At 38.8% G+C, this 23,697-nt stretch overlaps 1 protein-coding gene across 2 annotated transcripts; it reads left to right on the top strand.

Moving 5' to 3' along the window:
• Positions 1 to 60: 60 nt before the first annotated feature.
• LOC108261237 (broad substrate specificity ATP-binding cassette transporter ABCG2) lies at positions 61 to 23,572 on the top strand. Of its 2 annotated transcripts, XM_053679878.1 has the most exons (17): positions 61 to 278; positions 1,940 to 2,057; positions 4,577 to 4,805; positions 6,788 to 6,847; positions 7,262 to 7,376; positions 10,422 to 10,574; positions 10,946 to 11,103; positions 12,141 to 12,292; positions 12,872 to 12,979; positions 14,300 to 14,550; positions 15,931 to 16,013; positions 19,487 to 19,576; positions 19,686 to 19,810; positions 19,984 to 20,138; positions 20,746 to 20,835; positions 21,522 to 21,607; positions 22,930 to 23,572. In XM_053679878.1, the coding sequence occupies exons 3-17, from the start codon at positions 4,594 to 4,596 to the stop codon at positions 23,075 to 23,077; spliced, it is 1,986 nt and encodes a 661-aa protein (XP_053535853.1). In that variant the 5' UTR covers positions 61 to 278; positions 1,940 to 2,057; positions 4,577 to 4,593; the 3' UTR covers positions 23,078 to 23,572. The 2 variants fall into 2 exon arrangements, with proteins under 2 accessions (XP_053535853.1, XP_053535854.1); XM_053679879.1 differs by lacking the exon at positions 4,577 to 4,805 and having other exon boundaries at positions 22,930 to 23,571.
• The last annotated feature ends 125 nt before the right edge of the window (positions 23,573 to 23,697 follow it).

Here is a 23,697-nt window from a genome sequence, read left to right as displayed (position 1 = left end):
TTAATGAGCTCAAAACTCGACGTCAGAGGTTATTTAATCGGTTTCATAACTTCCTGTGTGGGAGGCGTGAAAATGAAGATGGCGTGGTTCCTCCCTCATGAACTTTATTTATATTCCTTTAACCGGTTGTATGTGTACATAAAAGCAAGAATGGGCCACGCCAAGCACTCGCACGCATAAGTCTTCAGACATTCCAACCCGTCCTTAAACTGTCAGCTGTTGTGAAGATGACAATGATGCCAGGATAATGAAGAAGAGGCTGCGATTACAGGTTCCAGGTGTGTACATCTTTTTCTTCTGTAACTTGATATATCTAGAGGTCTCCAGATGGAGATTAATTTTTGAGATTTATGAAGGGGGGGTGACAAACTGATATACGCACTCAGGCTTGCTTTTATTACTGATCATTTGTAGACTGACTTTTTTTTTAAATTATATTTGTTGCATAAGCATAACTTGTGAAATCTGCATAATTAGTAATTATTATATATCTGTATATGGGTCAAAGACTGAAATATCTATTTTTAGTACAAAGATTAATTCTGTACTTTTATTACTCTTTTTCTACTTTTATTCTTTTGGAGAAATAATGTTAGACTTGTAATGCAGATCATTATTCTGATATTATTTTGCTTTGGAGAACTTATTGTTTCTACTGTTAATATAGATTTTATCATATAAATTTCTATATTTAATAAAGTTTTTTTTTCCTTTTATAGCATCTTAATCTTAGACCAGTGGTGGCTCAGCGATTAAGGCCCACGACCTGTTCAAGCCCCAGAGCCTTAATCATTGAGCCACCACTCCTGGCCACTGTTGGGCCCTCGAGCAAAGCCCTTAACCCTATCTGCTCCATAGGTGTGTTATCATTGCTGACCCTGTGCTCATTGTGCTGTAATGTATATGTGACAAATAAAGGCAGGGAAAAAGACAGCAGGGAAAAAGACGGCAGGGAAATGGGAGCGGCATGATATTTAGACACATTTAATAGTTTTCTACAAAATTAACAGATTTAAAAAGTATTTGGAGTCATTTGATCTTTCTTGCTTTTTTTATATACAGTATATAAAAAAAACTTATACCCTCTAAAATAGATTCAAATAATTTCTTTAAATTTAAATCATGTTAATAATATGAATAATTTTGTTTGAGTACTTTAACACTGTTTAGATAGATAGCCAGACTGATCGTGTAATTGGGGTATAACAATGTGGTCTGTAATGCTGCTCATTTTTGACCATTTTTTTTAAAAACACACACACAACTAAAGTAAATTTTAAACAAATAAAATAACTTAAAATATAAAAAAAAAAATTCTCACTTAAAAAAAAGATACAGTTGCAGTCAAAATGACTTAATCCCCATTGCAAATCGGGTTTATTGTCAAAATTTGCAGACTTTCAGCTGTTTGCAATGAACAGACCAAACAAAAGCGATTGGAATAGTTCTACACAACTTGCTTGAGCTGTAACACATGAAATATCTGAACAGGCTAGGGGCAGAAAATACATGAAATACCTGCAAGCAGATTTCTTAGAAGGCAGGTTGTGAAAAACCCTCGAGTGACTGCAAAAGACCTGCAGCGAGACTTGGTGGCAACAGCACTGAGGTTTCAGTGAGCACAGTAAGGTGTGGATTATACATAATACATTATGATTGTTATTGTTATTATAAAACAAAAATAAAATAGCTCAATAACTAAATATTTTACTTACTTTTGTACAACATTTATGCCAAGGAATATTAAGTAATGAAAAAAAAGGTAATCGCAGTGGTACAAAGTGGGCTTGTGATGGTAACTTGCATATGTCAAAAGCAGAGTACATGCTGCTCACCTCCAAATAGAAGAATGATGTCAATTTCTTCCAATCGTCATTAATACTGATGACAATCAACGTTGTATGTGGTTTGTGGTTTGCATGATTTCCTCCCTCTGCAGGCTCTCCACATATAAGTGCTTCTCTTCAGAGTTGCCAGAGTTCATTCACACAGCCTGCAGGAGCCACCTGGGATTAGCTGAAGTGTTCACAGATCAAAGCAAGAAACACTGAAGGAAGGTGAGCACGATTTATTCTCTCCTCTTTCAATTCTTTTATATCCGTTGGGTCTGTGATTATATTTTTATTCGTTCTAGCATTGCTCCACTGGCTATGAAATATTATTACTAGTTATTACAATCTCTTAATAACATGAAGCCTTCATACGTCTCTGAATGCCTGATCATCAACGTTCCAAATCATGTGCTAAGTATATCTAGTGTTAACCTTCTCCATGTTCCATGTAGGAAACATTAAAAAGAGTGATGAAACAGCATTTTGTTTGTGCGCACTAAAGATGTGGAACGTTATCATTGAATATTTGTCAGAACACATTTATTCATTTCAGCTTTTAACTAGTTTTTAGTTTATTTTCCTTACTTTTACTGGCACATTACATTTACCTTTATGTTTATATTATTTGAATGATTTCACTTGTATTCTTTTTTTTTATTTTTATTTTTTTACACATTTTTATAATAATTTTATCATTTATATAATTCGTATAACATATAATTTAGTCTTTTTTTTGTGAAATTAATTGATTGATTGATTGAATGATTTCAATGTTATATTTTATTACTAGTTCTTATAGTTATCAGCCTGTCTGACTGGTCATTTGAATTGAATGAGTTTAATGAAAACCTCGATAACTCAAAAACAAGTACAATGTACAATGTCCTTTTGTGTTCGGGAATAAAGCGCACCATCGTTCCAACAAATTACTGCGGCACACATTTGAAAAATAACCTTTTTCCGTTGATGATCTCTCTGTGTCTTGTTTGAATCGTCTTAATATGCACGGCATGGAGAATGTGCTCTGTAGCGGCCTTTCTCCGAGATGAAAGAGTCTTCCCTTGTCATTTTTAGACATCCGAAGCACATTGATTAACACAACGCATCTCACAAATAACGCCACATAAACCAACTGTGTCTGATTGATTGTAGCAACTCCATCCTCAGTGTAGTGTAAGCTATGGGAAGCCAAACAACTCAAAAGCTGGTCCAAACTGAGCTACACAGAAATAAACACACGTTTATTTTGAGTTGTTTGGCTTCCCATAGTAAGCAGCACATAAAACAGTAAATAGTTTGGTTTCAGTGCATTTCTTTGTGCAATACATCTATCCATCCATCCATCCATCTTCTATACCACTTATCCTTCCTTTCAGGGTCACGGGGAAACCTGGAGTCTATCTCAGGGAGCGTCAGGCACAAGGCGGGGTACACCCTGGACAGGGTGCCAGTCCATCACAGAGCACAATCACTGTGTAATACAGTTGAGTGCAAAATTTAGCATGCGCTGTGTTTGTGAAAAAAGGCAGGTGTACCTATATTTTACAGTTTAACTTGTAAAAAAAAGAAGAACTCAAAAACACAGTTAACAATTTTAGTTTACCAGAAGATTTTTCAAACTTTTGTTTACATCTGTAAATTTTCTAACAACATTGCTGCAAAATGTTTACTTATAGCAATACTAACACGTTGTATAACTGATTTTAGACTTACTGGAAGCATTGCGTGAGTAATGTCCTTATATCACCATCAAGCAAACCGGTATAACAGCAACCTTTGAACATTGCATGAAGGGTATCTCTGGAATGTTACAGCATAAGGGTGCTTTCAAAAGTCAGGAGAATTTGAGTTGCTTATGCAAACTGAATGTAGCATGCAATAGGTCAAGAGAGATGCTACATCACGTACTGGTGGACAGTGTTATTTTTAATGATATTGCATCTTTGAAATATTGGCAATGAAATATTTTCAATTCAATTTAGCGTAGAAATTTCCACTTCCCATTGGATTACATGTAAAAGATGTGTTAGTGGTTGGACAATTGTCAATAAAGTGTGGAAGCAGCTTAACTGTTGTTCTGATAATGTTTGTTGTTAGCTGCGAAAGAAATGTGACGTGACGACAGTTCAAAACCAAAGGCCGAATTAACAGAAAAATAGGAAGTCAGGAAAAATAGTAATTGAGGCGATCTGAATGATCAGAGGATACAAGAAATGTTGGAAGGCATTATGAAGTTAATCAGGGGGTACAAACTTCTAACATCATTTATTTTTTCCCTCTTATTATGGGTCTTAAAATCCCACCTCCCGTGTGTGTGGAGGTTGTATGTTCTCCCCGTGTTTCATGGGTTTCCTCCCCCAGTCCAAAGACATGTGTTGTACTCTGGTTGGCATTTCCAAATCGTCCATAGTGTTCTTGATTGTGTGTGCGATTGTGCCCTGCGATGGGTTAGCACCCCATCCAGGGTGTCCCCCACCTTCTGCCCCAACTCCCCAAGGATAGGCCCCATGCACCATTTGACCATTTTTTGTTACCTGTACTAATGAATGAACCTCCATGAAACCTAACTCTAAATATCTTCTTAAAGTAAATTGCTTTAAAGTCTTTTTCAGTTTGTCCAAAGGGTGTGCAAACTTTTGCACTCTGAGGAACTCAGTCTCTATGATCTATTATCGTGCTTGATTATCATATCCATTAACCACTACTTTTTTTAAAACTATATATATATATATAAATTTATGCAGAGTGAAAGCCTCATGAGATGGAGGGTCAAGAGAATCATATCCGCATTCACATGATTGAGGACGTGGGCCATGTGAATGGGACGTCTAGACAAAGAGTCATCACCAAAGATCCGGTTGCACGGCAGCACGGAGCCACTGTGAGCTTCCACAACATCCAGTACAGTGTGACGATAAAGAGTAGCTCCTGTAAGAAGAAGAGCGTCACTAAGGACATCTTGGTGGACCTGAAGTGAGTCTAATCTCATGCTCATCTCATTTAGACTGAGTAGTAGTAATAATAATAATAATGCATGTAATAGAAAGTGTGACTGAGCATTCATTATACACACAATAATGTAAACACAAAGGTGTGCGGTCACTCCACACCTTAAACAAGCAGGTGAAAAGCCATTGCTGTTCTGCCCTGGTTAGGTAACGTGTTTACGCCACAGTACAGAGGAAAACACATGACCTGTCACAGCCGATCTGATCTCTGTGTGATGCTGCACTCTGCCCACATCTGATTAGATCGACTCCAGTCGGCATACGATTGGCATTTCTTTAACTATTAAGATAACATCTTTCATCTGGAAGAATATACCACAGCAGTACAGCTCCAGTTTTATCCTCACAACTGTATACAGTTCAATCCTGAGCTCAGTTTAATGTCTATGAGGAGTATCGATTGATTGTTCTTCCATGTCAGCATGGGTTTACTCTGGGCTCTTCAGTTTCCTACAGTCGCCTTCCTACAGTCAGTAATTGTACACCTACAACGTGATTTACATAGTAGGTTTACCTAATAAAGCTGGAATAAACACCACACTATACGGCCAAAAGTTTGTGGACACCTCACCATTACACCCATATGTGCTTGTTGAACATCCCAGTCCAGATTTAGTCTCCATTTGCCATTATAATAAGCTCCGCTCTTCTGGGAAGGCTTTCCACTAGATTGTGGAGAGTAGCTGTGGGGATCTGTGTTCATTCAGCTACAAGACCATTAGTGAGGTCAGGTACTGATGTCGGGATGTTGAGGAGGTCTGAGGTGCAGTTGGTATTCTAGTTCATGCCAAAGGTGTTGTGGGGTTGAAGGTCAGAGTTCTGTGCAGACCCCTTGAGTTCTTCTACTCCAACCTTGGCAAATCATGTCTTCATGGGGCTCGCTTTGTGCACAGGGGTGTTGTCATGCTGGAACAGGTTTGGGCATCTTAGAGATCCAGTAAAATGAAATTATAATGCTTCAGCATACAAAGACATTCTACACAATTGGGTGCTTCAAACTTTGTGGAAACAGTTTGGGGAAGACCCACATATGGGTGTGATGGTCACAAACCTTTAGCCATCATCCAGTCAACTTTTCCTTTCAGTCCCTCGTTCACGTTTTAATACCAAAGGTGACCAGGCTTTCTCAGTAGCTGCTCCCAGGCTCTGGAATAGTCTCCCTTTTCATATTAGATCTTCCCCCTCTATTGCTATGTTTAGACCCACTTCTATACGATATCTTTTAATTCAATCTTAGGGTGTAGAATTTTCATTTGTCCATTAGTATTTGATACTATTAAATGCTTGTTTATAAATCTGTTTTGTACTACTTGTACAGCACTTTGATTTCAACTTCTGTTGTTTTTAAATGTGCTTTATAAATAAATAAACTAACTAAATGCGCTTAGTGGTTAGCACGTTTGCCTCACACCTCCAGGGTTGGGGGTTCGATTCCCACAGGGCCCTGTGTGTGCGGAGTTTGCATGTTCTCCCCGTGCTGCGGGGGTTTCCTCCGGGTACTCCGGTTTCCTCCTCCTCGGGGGTTTCCTCCGGTTTCCTACCAAGACATGCATGGTAGGCTGATTGGCATGTCCAAAGTGTCCGTAGTGCATGAATGGGTGTGTGAATGTGTATGTGATTGTGCCCTGCGATGGATTGGCACCCTGTCCAGGGTGTACCCCGCCTTGTGCCCGATGCTCCCTGGGATAGGCTCCAGGTTTCCCCGTGACCCTGAAAAGGATAAAGCGGTATAGAAGATGGATGGATGGATGGAAACTAACTAAATCATATAGGGTATAAGGCAGTTTTCTCATACTGTATGTAGTCTGTCACACAACGTGGCCTCAAGGACAAACTTGGCTCCATAAAACAAAAAATGCAACTTCACATATTCCTGATAAAAATGTTCCTGGCACTTCAGCAAATTCCTCTAAAATGAGTGAATGACTGTGATCTGTTTCTCCACAGCGGAATTATGAAACCTGGTTTAAATGCCATTTTAGGCCCTACTGGAAGTGGCAAATCTTCGTGAGTACCAATATGACTCTCTCTTTCAAGTTCAGCTGAAATTACATGCTTGGAATGGAAAAATTGTCCCTAGAAGTTTGATTTATTCCAACTAAGATCACAATCTTTAGCTATTTAGATGCAGTTGAGGGCAAACATTTGCATCCCCATGTTTTTATATTTAGAAAAGGTAATTTGTAACTTGAATTCCAGTTATAAAGTTTGGTGATATAGGTTATCAGAAAATATTTATATTACGTTTAGAAAGGGAAATATATATATATATATAATTTTCTTAAATTTATACAAACCTTTGTACTGGACTGTATACTGTATAAAGCCCCTTCATCCTATTCAAGAGCTGATATTGTTCAAAAATGTGTATTATTTGAAACGTACTGTATGTGGTGATCATTTCTGCCATCTCATTTTCAGGTTTTTGGATGTGCTTGCAGCAAGGAAGGACCCCTCAGGTCTTTCTGGTGAAGTCCTGATCGATGGAGCTCCACAGCCATCCAATTTCAAATGTCTCTCGGGCTACGTTGTACAGGTACAACAACACACATGAGCTTCACTGGAAAAAAGAAAAGAGGAAATAGTTTAAAATGAGTTGAATTTATCGAACATTGTGAGGTTACAATAAAACAAATCTAAGATAATTAAGCTAGTTTTTACTTGCCTAGAAAATTTCGCGGTTGAAACGGTCTTAATGTATTTGGTAGTTTAGCTTCTTTCTAAAAAATAAATAAGTTGAAATTAGTAAAAATATCTAGAAATAGTCTAGATAAGTCAAGACAACTTATTTATAAAGCACATTTAAAACACTACAAGGGCTGCCAAAGTGCTGTACAGTAGAATTAATAACTCTACAAATGATTCCATAGGCATAAGACCGAATAACATTAACCAACACAATAAGACAAGATAAAAGTTAATAAATCCACAAAATCAAGAGAATGGTCTAGTACAGGAGTGTCCAATCTTATCCAGTAAGGGCAGGTATGGGCGCAGGTTTTCATTCCAACCAAGCAGAAGCCACACCTGAGTCTATTGAAAGCCAAGCTTTGATTAAACAGGTGGAATCAGGTGTGGCTCCTGCTTGAGTGGAATGAAAACCGGATAGGTTTGCAGATAAGTTTGGACACCCCTGGTCTAATAAAATTAGGTACCTGTGACTCAGGTGGTAGAGCGGGTTGTTCACTAATCGTAGGGTTGGAGGTTCTATTCCCGGCCCACGTGACTCCACATGCCGAAGTGTCCTTGGGAAAGACACTGAACCCCAAGTTGCTCCCGATGACAAGTTAGTGCCTTGCATGGCAGCTCTGCTACCATTGGCGCGCTTTGGAACCGCTAAGGTTAAAAAAAAGTGCTATATAAGTGCAGACCATTTACCAAAATAAGATTAAAATAGACTAAAACATTAAAAGAGAATAAAATAATCTTCTGTTAACAGGCTTGGTGGGGTAACAGAATACATGTAAAGGCGTTATGTAATCAGGATACAAAAAACTGGTAACTGTATTCCGTGAAAGTTATGTCAAAAACAAAGTAATCAGATTACAGGTACATTTTGTAAAAAATGGGAACACGATCAGGATAAAAAAAATAATTCATTTAAAACCAAAGAAATGAATAACACAATATATACAGCTGCTTGATTATAGTTCTGGTTCTCTTTTGCCAGTCGTGGCTCAAATGAGCAACCTCCCGGAGCAAATACATTTTGCGCAAAGTTAATGTGGTAGAAATGAACACAAATTGTTCTGTGAAATGCTTTTGTTAGGGTGACCATATGTCCTCTTTTTCCCGGACATGTTCTTAAAAAAAAAATCGTCCGGCCGGGATTTCTAGATTTGAGAAAATGTCTGGGATTCAGCTTTAGTTTCATTATGATGTGCTTATGGTCTAATACTGCATCATGTGTGTGCATGTTTGCATTGCTTTAACCCCTCTCTGTGATTCCCACCTTCTCGCACACCAATTGGTCGAATATAAAAGGCTTGTAGCGACTATCGCTTAAATTCTTGCCTCTCAGCCATTAGCGTAGTCTCAGTGAACGCTCGAAGGTGAAGCGCTGTTGTGTACAGCGTCAAACAGTTCATCAAACGCCAGCTGTCCTGAGTCGAAACAATGCCCATGGCCATATAAGGTCATTTTTATTTCATGTTATCACATTGCTTCATATCACATGGTCATTCAAATGTGTAAATGATTAAATGATGGTAGAAGGTTCACTCACAGCATCTGATATTTTATTTTATTCCATGGACATTCAAAAGAATGTAGGAAAAAATGTAATATGTGGTCAGAGTGAAAACTATATATATATATATATATATATATATATATATATATATATATATATATATATATATATATATATATATATATATATATGTGTGTGTGTGATGCTAATCGTGTGTATTTTTCAGTGTATTAAAGCCTGCATTCATAGTAACACTGTTTTGAACACTAAGAGCCCCCCCCCCCATGTTTTAGTCTCTAAAATAAACTCTAAATAAAAGTATTTTAGATCGTATTGCTTTTCTCTTAACTTTATTTAAATATGTGACCTCAAAGTAATCTGACAATAGTCAGATTACATTATTTTCATATTGGATTACGTTACTGATTACATTTTTTATGAAGTAATTTATAACTGTAACTGAATGCATTTTTACAGTGACCCTCCCAACCCTATCTGTTAATTAATAAAATAATCAACAATGGCATGGTGTGATGAAGTTGAAATATTTCCATTAACATCACATCCCAAAGCATTTTATTCCTCTTATACAACAGCAGCAATATTGTATTCATTTTAAAAGAACGTCATGTTGAACTTTTTTTTTTCTTTTTTTTTATCAGTTTATAGTTGTGTTTAATGTTATGGAATGTCCATGAAACAAGTTAATTCCTGTTATCACTTACGTTCTATCAGTTATAATCAGTCGTTCCATCAACAGCCTCTCTCTTTCTCTCTGCAAACTTGTTGCCTCAAAAATACAATGCTCCCTTTGTAAGATGTTACTACAGAAACAACAACTTATTCAAATGAGCGCATTAATTTAAACCTGTGATTTGCCTAACAGCCAGAACTACTGCCACAGCGGCTCTTATAAAAAATTAGTCAATTCCTTCTGACCAATCCAATTCAAGAGTTCTGTGGTATAATGAGAAATTACCGATAGATTAGACCAGGCGTTCCCAAACTTTTCCAGGGCAAGGCCTCCCAAATGGCATTAACATTTGACCGAGGCCCCCCTTTTGCAAGATGTCTTTAAAACACATTAAAAATACAGACTTCTGAATATATCCCCCTTTTTTTTATATTAATAATTACATCTTACATCTTTACATTGCATTAGATTAGGAATTGATTGTGTGTGTGTGTGTGGTTGTCTGAGAGTGAGAAAGAGAAAATCATGTATTTATTTATTTTTCACACCAAATTGTTGAGCAGGCCCCCACTTTGAAAACCACTGGGTTAGACTATATTCCAAGGTATTTTCACATGCTAAGGTATATTTTTGCTGTACTTTGAGGATGAGTGTTACTGTTACTGTATGTAAATCTTTGCTGTTTGTGTGGATAGGATGACGTGGTGATGGGCACTCTGACCGTGCGAGAGAATCTGTGTTTCTCGGCTGCACTTCGTCTTTCATCCACTGTAAAACAGAAAGAAAAGGAGGACAGAGTTAATCGTCTCATTTCCGAGTTAGGCCTCAGTAAAGTGGCAAACAGAAGGGTACTTGCACACATGCAAACAGACACCTGCACTTTACATCTAGCCACGCTCAACAGAACTGTGCAAATAGTATGAAAATGAATCAGGGTAATTGTTTTTTGTTGTTGTTAATCTATACACTAAAACAAGCAAATTCTTGTAAAGCTTAAAAAAACTTTAAATGTAGAGGTTGGTCTGAAAGTATCTAAAACATTCCTTCTAACATCTGGATAATCCTGACATACTTTCCTTAGGTGATAAATGAATCCCATTCCTTACCAGTGTTTGGTTTAGCAAAGATAATTGTTTTACTACAGAATGGCAAATTAATATATTGTATTTATTGCATAGCATGCATTGTGATTTACAATATCATGCTTTTGGTCATTCAGGTGGGCACTCAGCTGATTCGCGGCATCTCTGGAGGTGAACGAAAGAGGACCAGCATTGGCATGGAGATGATCATTGACCCCTCTGTACTGTTCCTGGATGAACCCACTACAGGCCTGGATGCCAGCACCGCCAACTCTGTTCTACTGCTGCTTAAACGGTCAGTGGTCATGCTGCTTCTCCTTGCTGCAAAGAGAAAACAAGGCCACCTGCCAGAAACACAGTAGAATAATAAACATCTTGAGGTTCACTGTAATCCTACGTTCTCTGTTTCGTGATTGATTTGTTAGTGTTTTATACCACAGCGCTGCTCAATTCTCAATTTTGATTGATAAAATTTCTATAACTGGAAGGCAAATTTCTCAGGCTGCAAGGCAAATCACATTGTGTATTAATCCATTTGCTCCAATACATTATCGTTTCTATATTAACAACATACACCGATGAGCCAAAATATTATGACCTTTAACAGTTGAAGTGAATCGCATTTGATTATCTCATAACAACAGGACAAGTCAAGGTCAGGGAATATATATATATATATATATATATATATATATATATATATATATATATATATATATATATATATATATATATATATATATAGCAAACAGGTCAGTTCTCGTAGTCGACGTGTTGGATGCAGGAAAAATGAGCCAAATCGTTATAGCCAGATAACTGAGTTGGAGCATCATACTAACAGTCAGAGGTAAAACTGTAACTAAGTTTTCTAACATGTGGAAAGTCTTCAGGACAGAAGACTTGACAAGTAACAGGACAAGCTGCATTTCTTTTTGTCTTATTAACTTCAAGAAAATGTGAGGGAACAACTGGTTATAGCTATTATACCTTGATCAGTGCAGTGGTAATTTAGTGGTTAAGACAGCTGGGCTACAGATCAGAAGGTCGTGATTTCAAATCCCAGTCCCACCAACGTGCCACTATTGGGCCCTTGAACAAGATCCTTCAACTGCTTAGGTGTATCCTGTATCAATTTTACTTTGGATAAAAACATTGTTAAATTTGCACACAAAAAAAAGCCAAATTGCTGTGGTATAAAGAGGAATAAAACATTGCTGACATGCTGTTATAGGAAAATAATCACAATAATGCTGCTAAGTTGGATAATTAACACCTAATTAAGTGTTGTTTGATTAGTTAAGTGGGTAGTGTTTAATGTTTTCCTGTCTTCAGAATGGCCAATAATGGACATACCATTATCATGTCCATCCACCAGCCACGCTACTCCATCTACCAGCTCTTTGACAACCTTACACTGCTGGTCAGCGGCAAACAAGTCTACCATGGACCGGCCCACAATGCACTGGACTACTTCGCCAACATTGGTACACTAAGAAATACACATGCCTTCAAAACACATGGAGTAAATAAACTAATAAGGGGTCAATCAATTAGCATTAGTAAGGGGGACATTATCATAACTATACGGCAGTCTGGGAAAGCCATTCACATGGTGAAATTTTGCCATTTTCTACTATGAACAGTTCTGAAATATGAGAAAATTGCACTTAAAAGTCCATTTGGAAAGATTAGTCCATTTTTTTTTTCAAGATTAGCTCTCTGATGGTTAACACACACACACACACATACACACAAACCCCACCCATGCTTCCAAATCTCTGCCCCCAAATTATCTACAATGACCTGTAGAGTGTCTATAAAATGAATAATGGGAAGTCCATCCAAACACAAGCAGAAGTCAGTTTTCCAAATGGTATTCTCAGCTAAATAATACTTTTTTCCTAAGATGATTTGTGTAAACCATTATTTTTTTATCACATTCTACAAACTTTGTACATGTACGGAAAAAAACAACAACTATTGGTAAAAGGTGAGGATGATAAATCTTACAGTACACTTGGACCCTCCCATTTATGATGTTTGCTTTTGATATTGTGTTCCAGGTTATGAATGTGAAACCCATAACAACCCAGCAGATTTCTTCCTGGATGTCATTAATGGAGACTCCATAGCTGCGTCTATGGCCAAGCTGCAGACTGCAGAAGCAGAAGGTATTCATTTACATTTCACAGATGCTTTTCCCCAGTGTGACCTTGCACCTACAGAAAACAACACTATTGGATAGCTTGTTTCGGGGCACAGCGCCAATAGCCAGAAGTTTAAATCATATACAAAACCCATGACATCTTGAATTTTAGCCAAATTTGCCTGTGGCCTACCACCACCATTTTCAGTTTCACACTCTTCATTGCTTTAATGTCAGGTTCTGGAATCCTTTGGAAGTGATCAAAGACAGAATTAATCCAAAATGCTTGATTTAATTAGATTATTGATTACTGTGAAAGGCTTTTCATGTCTAGCCATATCTAAGGCTCATGTAACTGTTACTATTTTCAAATATGTAGAGCTTTGGAACTATAAGATAGTGTATTGTAATAATCTGACTGTTTGTAATGGTGGACCAGTGCATGTACGTGGTTTAACCATAGGCCTCTGTGATATCTAGTAATTTGCTTTGCATAAACTTGCAAATTTATGATCAGAATTTATATAACATCATTATTCCAGTGCTGTTTATGTATAGGTATAGTGAGAGGACTATTCTTCATTTTGCATCTTCCATCCAGTGTTGCCAACTTAGTGACTTTATCAATAAATGTGGTGACCATTTAGATCCCTTTAGCATAGTTATTTTGCCTAACAACAAATATGGTGACTTTTGAGCACACTTTAGCTATAGTAAAACCTGACTGACTTACACTTGTCTCAGCCAATGTTCCCAATGACCAATCACTGACCACTATCGTTCCCAGTGACCAATCACTGATCACCATCGTTCCCAATGACCAAGCACTGATCACATCGTTCCCAATGACCAATCACTGATTACCATAGTTCCCAATGACCAATCACTCATCTTCCTGGCAATATTTATAAATAAAAGTAATAACCACTGCTTCTTTTTATCTGCAGTCTTGATAGAAATTCTAATATTTTATGAATATATAAATAGTTTTTTTTTTATAAATAATCTTTTCATTTCTATTTGGATCATTCTCTACTGTATTCTGTTCTGTCCTCAAAGTCTTTTGAAAATCTTCCTCCTTCATATAACACATTTTGACATTATGATATAAAAAAAAAAAAAAAAAAACACGTCATCATCAGGTGACTTCTAGCAACTTTGGAGAATACCTTTGGCTAATTTCCCCTGAAAAGAATTGGCATCTGAAGTTTTGTGAATCTTGATTTCTCACTTCATGTGTCGATATTCCTGATTAAATGTGATCCTCTCAGTGAGTCAGACTGGTTTACTTGTACATTTAGTAGCAAATATATCTTCTAAAATCCTGCATGATCCTGTGATGCAGATATAGAACTTGAAGAGCCTGGAAGCACAAGGCAGAACATTGAAGAGTATCTGGTGGAGGAATACAAGAAAAGCAGCTATGCTCAGGAAACCAAGGCTGAACTAGAGCGTATCATGAGGGGCAAAGAGTACAGCACCAAACCCAAGTCCCGCACCATCACCTACAACTGCGGTTTCTTCCACCAGCTAAACTGGGTTGTGAAGAGAACTTTCCGGAACTTGATGCTGAACCCTCAGACCTCCATTGCACAGGTTTGGGCATTCATGATGTGGCTAATTGCTAAAAGTAGGTTTATGATGTTGCACACTAGGGGCCATATTCAGAGTTTCCAAATGAAGTCCAAAAGCTACACCAACATTTACATTTACAGAAATGTAGTCTGGGTACATACCGTACATATACATGCTTAAGTTGATTTTCTGGGCTCCTCATTCAGATAACCCATGTGTGTCAAGTCAAAGTGGCGAGATTTTCAAAAGCATCTAGACCACCACTTTTAAGCACAAGCACTAGCCTTAGAAAAAAAAAATCAAGCATAGAAGAAGAACTGAAGAAGGACGAAGCACTGAAATCTAATAGGAATCTAGTATATTGCCAATATATTGCTGTATGAATAGTCTCAGTATGCATTCTTTATGCTTTTTAAGTTATTATGGAGGATAGATTATTATTTTTTTTTTTGCATTTTTATTAAGAAGTTTAACAAAATAAATCAGTTCATAAACATTTATCAAAAAATTTACCTCAGTTCCTGATACTGCAATCTCATTTAAATTTGAAGTAACAGATTAATCTGTTTTGGTACAAACATGGAAACTTTATCCATCAGAGACATTTATTACATATTCTCTTTTATCAGCGACATTCCTAGCATCTTAAACCCATTCAGTCCGCATACCCTTTTCTTCCATACAGGGACATTACACGCTCATTACCTGTCAAATGCACCACTGAAACCTCACTTTAAGAATTATTAACACTTAACCAGCCCCAGCTAATTGAGGCTAATACCCCAAGCTAAGGGGCCAGCTTAGCTAAGCGGATTGCCTCGTTCTTGCCTGAACTGATACAATGAGTGAGAGTGGGAGGAAGAATGGCTGGAGAAAAGCTAGACAGAGCTGGCCCGCTTATCACCTGACTGTGTGGCTCCCACATACAGAGAAGAATGCCCCTTTGGTCCTATTTGCTCAATTAGCTTAGCCTTTCACACTGCAAATGCTTTTGTGCCACCAAGTCACCTGTCAGCATCTATACTTATTTAGGAGATTACTGCTCCAAACTCAGAAGGTCTCACAGCCTTATTCTCACACTGTCATTTTATATACTAGTCCTAATGTGCAGGGATTTACTATTCTCACACTGTGAAACATACCTTATAAGAATAAAAATGTGCATATATATATATATATATATATATATATATATATATATATATATATATATATATATATATATATATATATATACATACATACATACATGTATATATAAAATCCGTATAACTACATACAGTATTTATGCCTTTTCACCCCAAGCCTATTCCACACACTTTTTAATCATGATTGACATGCCTGATTTTCCTGTGAGTTGAATAGTGAGGCTTGACATTGACCCTTGTACACACCCTACAGTTGGCAGTGACCATCTTCTTGGCACTCATTGTTGGTGCCATTTTTTTTGGAGTGAAATACGACCAAAGTGGCATACAGAACAGGTAAGTGAGATCATGCTGACACCTGCAATCACAATCATGCACTACACTGGCAACCTTTAGCAATGGTGACTCTAAGGTGATGAAGGTCTAGGAGTCTAAGGGCCCTGAGTAGACTGGAAACCCAAGGAGAACCTACTGAATAAAAATTGGACAGAGAAAATTGTCTACAGCTATGGCCCAAATTTCTTACTGGCACTCTAATCTTCAAGGACCTGGTTAGACTGTAATGTTACAAAAATGGTGTCATTGAGAACTTTGCAAGGGAAGATGTCATCTGGTTATTGTACAGTATATATAGACTACTAAATGGTATATGCTGCCAATTCAAACACAGTTAGTTTCTTTGTATAACCGAGTGCAGCATTACCATATTAATTTAGACCATATAAGGTTTTATAAAGAATCATAGGTTTGGCAATGACAACAGAATGCTACACAGGAATCCAGCCAGCGAGTACCACATGCGCCCACAGCCTATGAACCACAGTGAACTTAATCGTAATTGGTCTGCACTTATATAGTGCTTTTCTCCAAAGCGCTTTACACTGTGTCTCATTCACCCATTCACACACACACTCCCACACCAATGGTAGCAGAGCTTCCATGCAAGGCGCTAACTTGCCATCTGGAGCAACTTCGGGTTCAGTGTCTTGCCCAAGAACACTTCGGCATGTGGGCCAGGAATCGAACTGCCAATCCTATGATTAGTGGACAACCTGCTCTACCACCTGAGCCACAGCTGCCAACTTAACCGGCTGTAATGCCAAATACCAAGGAATAATCCATGCATTGGCATCCTTCATGCTGTGGATCCTCTGAAGGTCATCACTCATTCAATGATCTTCTCGTGGGGGGCTGGGTCCAGTTTCAGCAATCACTTGGATTCTAATAGTCTCGGGCGAAGGTAAAGAAGTGGACCCCCTTCCTCCAGCGTTGTGGAGCGGAAGCACCGGCAGTGTCCCTCCAGAGACCCACATGAACACTGCTCTCTGGACTGCCAGATAATCCAGCTGGCACTCGGGCGGCAGTCCGTGTACTGCCAGCTGGGTTTCTCCCATCAGGAGGGCTTTAATCAGAAGCCCCTTCAAGGCAGTGGCCTTGAATGTGTCCAGGCATGCTTTTGCATCATTTGACTTTGAGAGCTTAACGACAGGCTTGCAGGAAAGGGCAAAGATACATTTCAGCGCGGCTTAATCCACAACCTGCTTGTTCACTATTTGGGTGAATGTGTCTTGATGTTTCCATTGCAGTTTGACAAGAGCCTGATGATGTTGCTCCTGCATTTGGGCCAATGACTGGACTATTTGTGCGAAAACTCTGCTCCATTTTGCATCTCTTGTGGTCTGAGTAGCTTTTGGTTTTCGGCACTAGTATTGCAGTGACAAAGGAATTGCTACTCAGGAATCCAGCAGATTTGGGGTGATTGCACACGTGAGCTTTTATTTGAGTGCATGCTGTGGCACTATACTTCAGAAACAGGAACAAAAAGAAAGCAAAGGAAAGAAGAAAGTAAATGGTGCTTTGATCCACTGAAACTTGAATCTTGGCTGCTTCAAGTGCTATGGAATTACCTCATCATACTTATGAACAAAACACCCACACTCAGCTCGCTGACAGAGAGAGAGTGAGTGATAAATAGCGTTATGTTCACAGCTCTGAGGACCCAGGTTCGATCCTGAGCTTGGTTTTCTCTCTGTGTATTAGCGCGTCATGCTGGAGTGTTCCTGAGATAGGTGATAAATTGGAATAACAAAACCTTACTTGACTGTACTGCACCTCTGATAATTCCTGCAGTGATTAGCAGACATGCAACATACATTTTAGACTTTGTTTGTATCTCCATTACTACCTACCTATACATGAACAGCTGTGTGCACGTTAGGCTGTGCCAGGTACTGTAACTTTAAATTATAAGCTAAAAGAGACCCATGTGAAGTTCTAGCACCTTATCATTTATCATTGACGATGCTGATGTAACTTATGGAGACTCCAGCCCTTTATGGTTCACATATATTTCATGTATTGTGTTTGAAATAACTACATGACCAACATACACTTGATGAGCACTTTGTTAGGAACACTATACTGATAGTAGGTAGGGCCTCAGTTTTGCTCTCAAAACAACCTCAATTCTTCATGGCATGGATTCCACAAGATGTTGGAAACAGTCCTTTGAGATTCTGGTTCATGTTGACATGATTGCATCACACAATTTCTGCAGATTTTTCAGGTGCACTTTCATGCTGTGAATCTCCCATTATACCACATTCCCAAAAGTGTTGTATTGGCTTCAGATCTGGTGAATGGGGAGGCCTCTGAAGAAGACTGAACTCATTGTCATGTTCATGAAACCACTTTGTGACTTTTGCTGTATCACACATGGCACTATCATGCTGTAAGTAGCAATTAGAAGATGGGTAAATTGTGGCCATGAATGGGGTGCACATGGTCAGCAACAATACTCAATAGGCTGTAACATTCAAGCGATGACTGATTGATTTGGTATTAACGGGCCCAAAGTGTGCCAAGAATACATTCCCCACACCATTACACCACATCCACCAGTCTGGACTGTTGATACATGGCATGTTAGGTCCAGGGATTCATGCTGGTGCCACTAGATGCTGACCCTACCATCTGTGTTCCTCAGCAGAAATCAAGACTCATCAGCCCAGGCTACTGTCCAGGTTTGGTGAACCTGTACCCACTGCAACTTCAGCTTTCTGTTCTTGGTTGACAGTGTAACTAGACATGGTCTTCTGCAGTTGTCCCCCAAGGGGCGGCTGTGGTTCAGTTGGTAGAGCGGGTTGTCCACTAATCGTAGATTTGGAGGTTCGATTCCCGGGGCACATGACTCCACATGCCGAAGTGTCCTTTGGCAAGACACTGAACCCCAAGTAGCTCCCGATGGCAAGTTAGTGCCTTGCATGGCAGCTCTGCTACCATTGGTGTGTGTGTGTGTGAATGGGTGAATGAGACACAGTATAAAGCGCTTTGGATAAAAGTGCAGCATTTACCATCCGCCTCAAGGTTTTGTGTTGTGCATTCTGAGATGCTTTTCTGCTCATAACAATTGTAAAGAGTAGTTATCTGAATTACTGTAGCCTTTCTGTCAGCTCGAACCAGTCTGGCCATTCTCCATTGACCCTCTCTCATCAACAGGGTGTTTCCATCCTTCCATTTTTTCTTTATTGCACCATTCCGAGTAAACTCTAGAGACTGTTGCGCATAAAAAATCCCAGGAGATCAGCAGTTATATAAATACTCAAACCCGCCTGTCTGGCACAATCGTGTTGGCCCGTATCTGCATGATTTGATTCACTGCACTGCTGCCACATGATTGGCTGATTAGATAATTGCATGAATGACTAGGTGAACAGGTGTTCCTAATAAAGTGAGTCAGCGAGTCTACATGGATTACATGCCAGTAATAAGATAAACATATGTGTAATTATGTGAAGTTTTGCTTTCAGGTTCGGAGCTCTGTTCTTTATCACGACAAATCAGTGTTTCAGTACACTGTCAGCTGCTGAGCTTTTCATCACTGAGAGGAAGCTCTTCATGTACGTGAGATGCTCACCATACACCATTCGGGTGCATTTGTTTGCATGTTTCAGCTATCATTTATCTAACTGAGATACAATCCTGCCATTCTTCCATTCATTCCTTCAGACATGAGTACACCAGCGGCTACTACAGCGTGTCTGTATACTTCCTGTCTAAGATCCTGTCTGACATAATCACTCTGCGCACGATTCCTGCTGTAGTCTTCACCTGTATCGTCTACTTTATGATTGGTGAGAAATAGAGCTGGTGCATAATAACGTTAGATTTTGATGTCGGTCGCTTTTTAAACGCAGAACCTATATTATTGAATGTCTTCTCACAGCAGCATGATGTGTGTGTGTGTGTGTGTGTGTGTGTGTGTGTGTGTGTGTGTGTGTGTGTGTGTGTGTGTGTGTGTGTGTAGGATTCAAGCTCACACCAGCAGCATTCTTCATATTCCTGTTCACAGTGATTCTAGTGGCGTACACAGCCACAGCTATGACCATGGCCATCTCTGTTGGTCAGTCTGTTGTGGCTGTCGCAAACATCCTCCTGACCGTGGCCTTTGTCTTTATGATGGTAAGTTGGTGTAGTTTAAGAAGGTTTACAAAGTGTAAAGGTGTGTGCCAGATATTTAGTTTTAATACAGACTTATGAAACTGTTTATGTACAAAAGCTATTACTGAGCCAGACTAATCAAACTTTTTTTACTCACTTGCATGAGAGCTTTATTTCATCCCTTTAGTTGGCACGTGGTGGGACACGGTGGCTTAGTGGTTAGCACATTTGCTTCGCAGCTCCAGGGTTGGGCTTCGATTCCTTCCTCTGTCCTGTGCATGCAGAGCTTGCGTGTTCTCCCTGTGCTTCGGGGGTTTCCTCCAGGTACTCCGGTTTCCTTCCCCAGTCCAAAGATATGCGTTGTAGGCTGACTGGCATTTCTAAATTGTCCGCAGTCTGTGAATGTGTGTGCGATTGTGCCCTGCACTGGGTGTCCCCCCCCTGCCTTGTTCCCCAAGTCCCCTGGGATAGGCTCCAGGCTCCCCGCGACCCTGTGTAGGATAAGTGGTATAGAAAATGGATGGATGGATAGTTGGCATGTTTGTTACATCTTTTTTTTGGCTCTTCCTTCAGTAAGAGCTTTTTGCATAGAGCAGTTGTCTAACTGTAAGAAATTGGTTATTTGTAGATCTTCTCTGGTCTGCTGGTGAATCTGGAAAGCGTCATGGCCTGGCTCGCCTGGCTTAAGTACTTGAGCATCCCGCATTACGGACTCACGGTAACAATCGCTCACAACCTAACATACAGAGAACATTTATATACAGCAGAAATCAATGCTACATATTTACCTTCACTGCATCACACTGGTGCTAGTGTCAGCTTCATATGCTCCGCCCCCTGGGGTTCAAAGTAAATTATATCTATTGTACACTTTTCTGGCCACACGCTTTAGGATCTTGCAGGCTGCAATCTGATTGGCTGTTCTCACTTGCATGTACAGGATTTGCAGTTCCATTTCACAATAAAACCCCTATTTCCTACTCAAACAATTTCAAACACTACATTTGTCTATAATCACATATTTGTCATTAGACAGCTTCAGGTCGATCTAAATTCCTACCAAATCTAGACTTTAATAGATGGGACAGCGAGAATGAAATGCATACAGGTACAAGCAAAAGTCTGTGGGTAGTCATCAACTATGTCAGTCAGATTGCCTCTTCCTGTGAAAGTAGGCGTTTTATGGACACGTTTATTGACGAAATGTACCAGACTCTCTAGTGAAGCTACACTTATGATGACAAATGCGTAGTTTGAAAACATCTACTAGCATACCTAACATATTCAGTCTTTATTTTCTAATCGTCATTTGCCAGAATGTTCTTTCAAAATATACGCCCAAAGACACATGTTGGACCTTTGCATTAAGACGTGCAGCATGATGATTGTGGTGTGTCTCAACAGGCTTTGGAGATCGTAGAGTTTGTGGGACTGAAATTCTGTGGGAATCTCTCTGATGAACTAATATCCAACACCACTCAGGGAATCATGTATGTAAACACATACACACATACACACACTTACTCAGTACTTAAAGCCAGTTTCCATGTGACTGAGTGCTGTAATAGCCTTTGAAATATGAATGTTGCACCACCCACTGGCTGAGATTTGTCAGCTTCGACATGTCCAGACAAACAAAAATTTATTCACATCCACCAGTAGCACTGCCTTCTTTTACAGCATCAATAGTTTGTGCACCCAGATGAATGTAACGTTGTGATCATATCCAAGCAGAACACAACACAACACTGGCACTGGCACTGGCGCAGAACACAACACTGGCACAGATCCATACAGATTAAAGTATTTTTATCATATTAATACCTTTAGTAATAAGTCATGGGAATACACACGTTTACCCTTCTCTGATTACAGCCACCCCCTCATGTATGGCTTATGACTGTGACTATGGCTGTGACTGGACAGTGATTGCATTTCAGTGCAGCACAACTCCGTCATGCTGATTAAACTGGAATGCAATGCAACTGGGAATTACAGTCACTTCTGACTCAGATTCCGTGTTTATTTCTTTTTAAAAAAAAAAAAAAGCAACCCTCTTCTGATTGTATTTCACTTAATGCGAGACATAATGTGACGTAAGGTTTTGTTTTTCAGCGTGAGACGAATGTAATATACTGTAATAATGTTAAAACTACTTTCCCCCTAATCAAATAACTGGACATTTATACTGCTTCAATGTTTTATACACTACCAGTTAAAAGTTTGGGGACACTCGACGGAAATGTTTCTCATGATCATAAAATCCTTTTGATCTGAAGGTGTGCGATTAAATCTTTGAAATCGGTGTTGTAGACAAAAATATTATCGTTCCAATGTATTCATTTCTTTCATTAGAAAACTAACATTTTATTTGCAAAATTTTTTTTTTTAAACGGACGACTCAGAGAGAAATATTCTGAAAAGCAGCCGATAAAAGTCCAGCGTAGGTGGGAACTCCTTTAATACTGTTTAAAAAGCATCTCGGGGAAATTCCTCAAGAAATCGGTCGAGAAAACGCCAAGAATACATTTCTGGAAATTCTAGGCAAAAAGGGCGTCTACTTTGAAGATGCTAAAATACTAAATTATTTTGATTTATTTTGGATTTTTTGTCACAACATAATTCCATTTGTGTTACTCCAGAGTTTTGATGACTTATTATTATTATAAAATGGGGGGGGGGGGGGGGGGGGATAATACACAATGAGTGTGTCTAAACTTTTGACCGCAAGTGTACATTTTTAATGTAGTCCTTCTTGAAAATGTAAGCAAAATTATGAACATGGAAATTATAAATTTTTTTTCCCTCTCAGCTGCACAGGTGAGCAACATCTCAAGGCCCAAGGAATCGACTACTCTACATGGGGATTATGGCAGAACCACATGGCCCTGATAATTATGACCATCATATTCCTCATCATCGCCTACATCAAGCTCAGGTTCATGCGCAAGTTCTCCTGAGTGCTGAGATGCCTGTTCTGTTGACTTGTCTTTCCTGCAGATTCGCTGCATTCTTTTGTTTTTGGCGGGATTTTTGAAGATTTCAGGAGTAACAAGAACACTTAGAGTTCCCATGTTGAGGCCTACAGCTTGAAAGGTTCTGCATTTGGTCAAATTGCCACAAGTTGATTGAAACGATGAAGGATATTTATTCTAAATGATGTAACGTCACGTAAATAATACCTTGTGGCCAGTTGTCTACACAGTTAGCAGCTAAATTCTCCGTATTTATTTTGAAGTTATGAAACAAAGTATTTAGAGTTGTGCTTTTTCTGTGTAGATTCTTAATAATGTTTTTTTTTTTTTAATTATTATTATTTTAGTCCAATTAACATAATTGTAAATCGTGAAAATGATACAGATTTTATGCTTTGTAGCTTTTATTTTTTTAATGTTGTAATTCGTGCTCACAATTCTATTTTAAACACATATACATTAAATGAAGTATCGCTCAACTTGCACACACAATGTTTGGTTGAACCTCAAATTTGTGTTTTATTCCTGATTTTGTGTTCCTTGATGTTTTGAAAGGAGTGTTACTTCATACTGAACAGGTCTACTTTTAACAGTGTTAAATCAAT

This window comes from Ictalurus punctatus, chromosome 3, assembly GCF_001660625.3.
Source record: "Ictalurus punctatus breed USDA103 chromosome 3, Coco_2.0, whole genome shotgun sequence".
NCBI classification, from domain to species: domain Eukaryota; kingdom Metazoa; phylum Chordata; class Actinopteri; order Siluriformes; family Ictaluridae; genus Ictalurus; species Ictalurus punctatus.
This window is presented reverse-complemented; position numbering and strand designations above follow the sequence as displayed.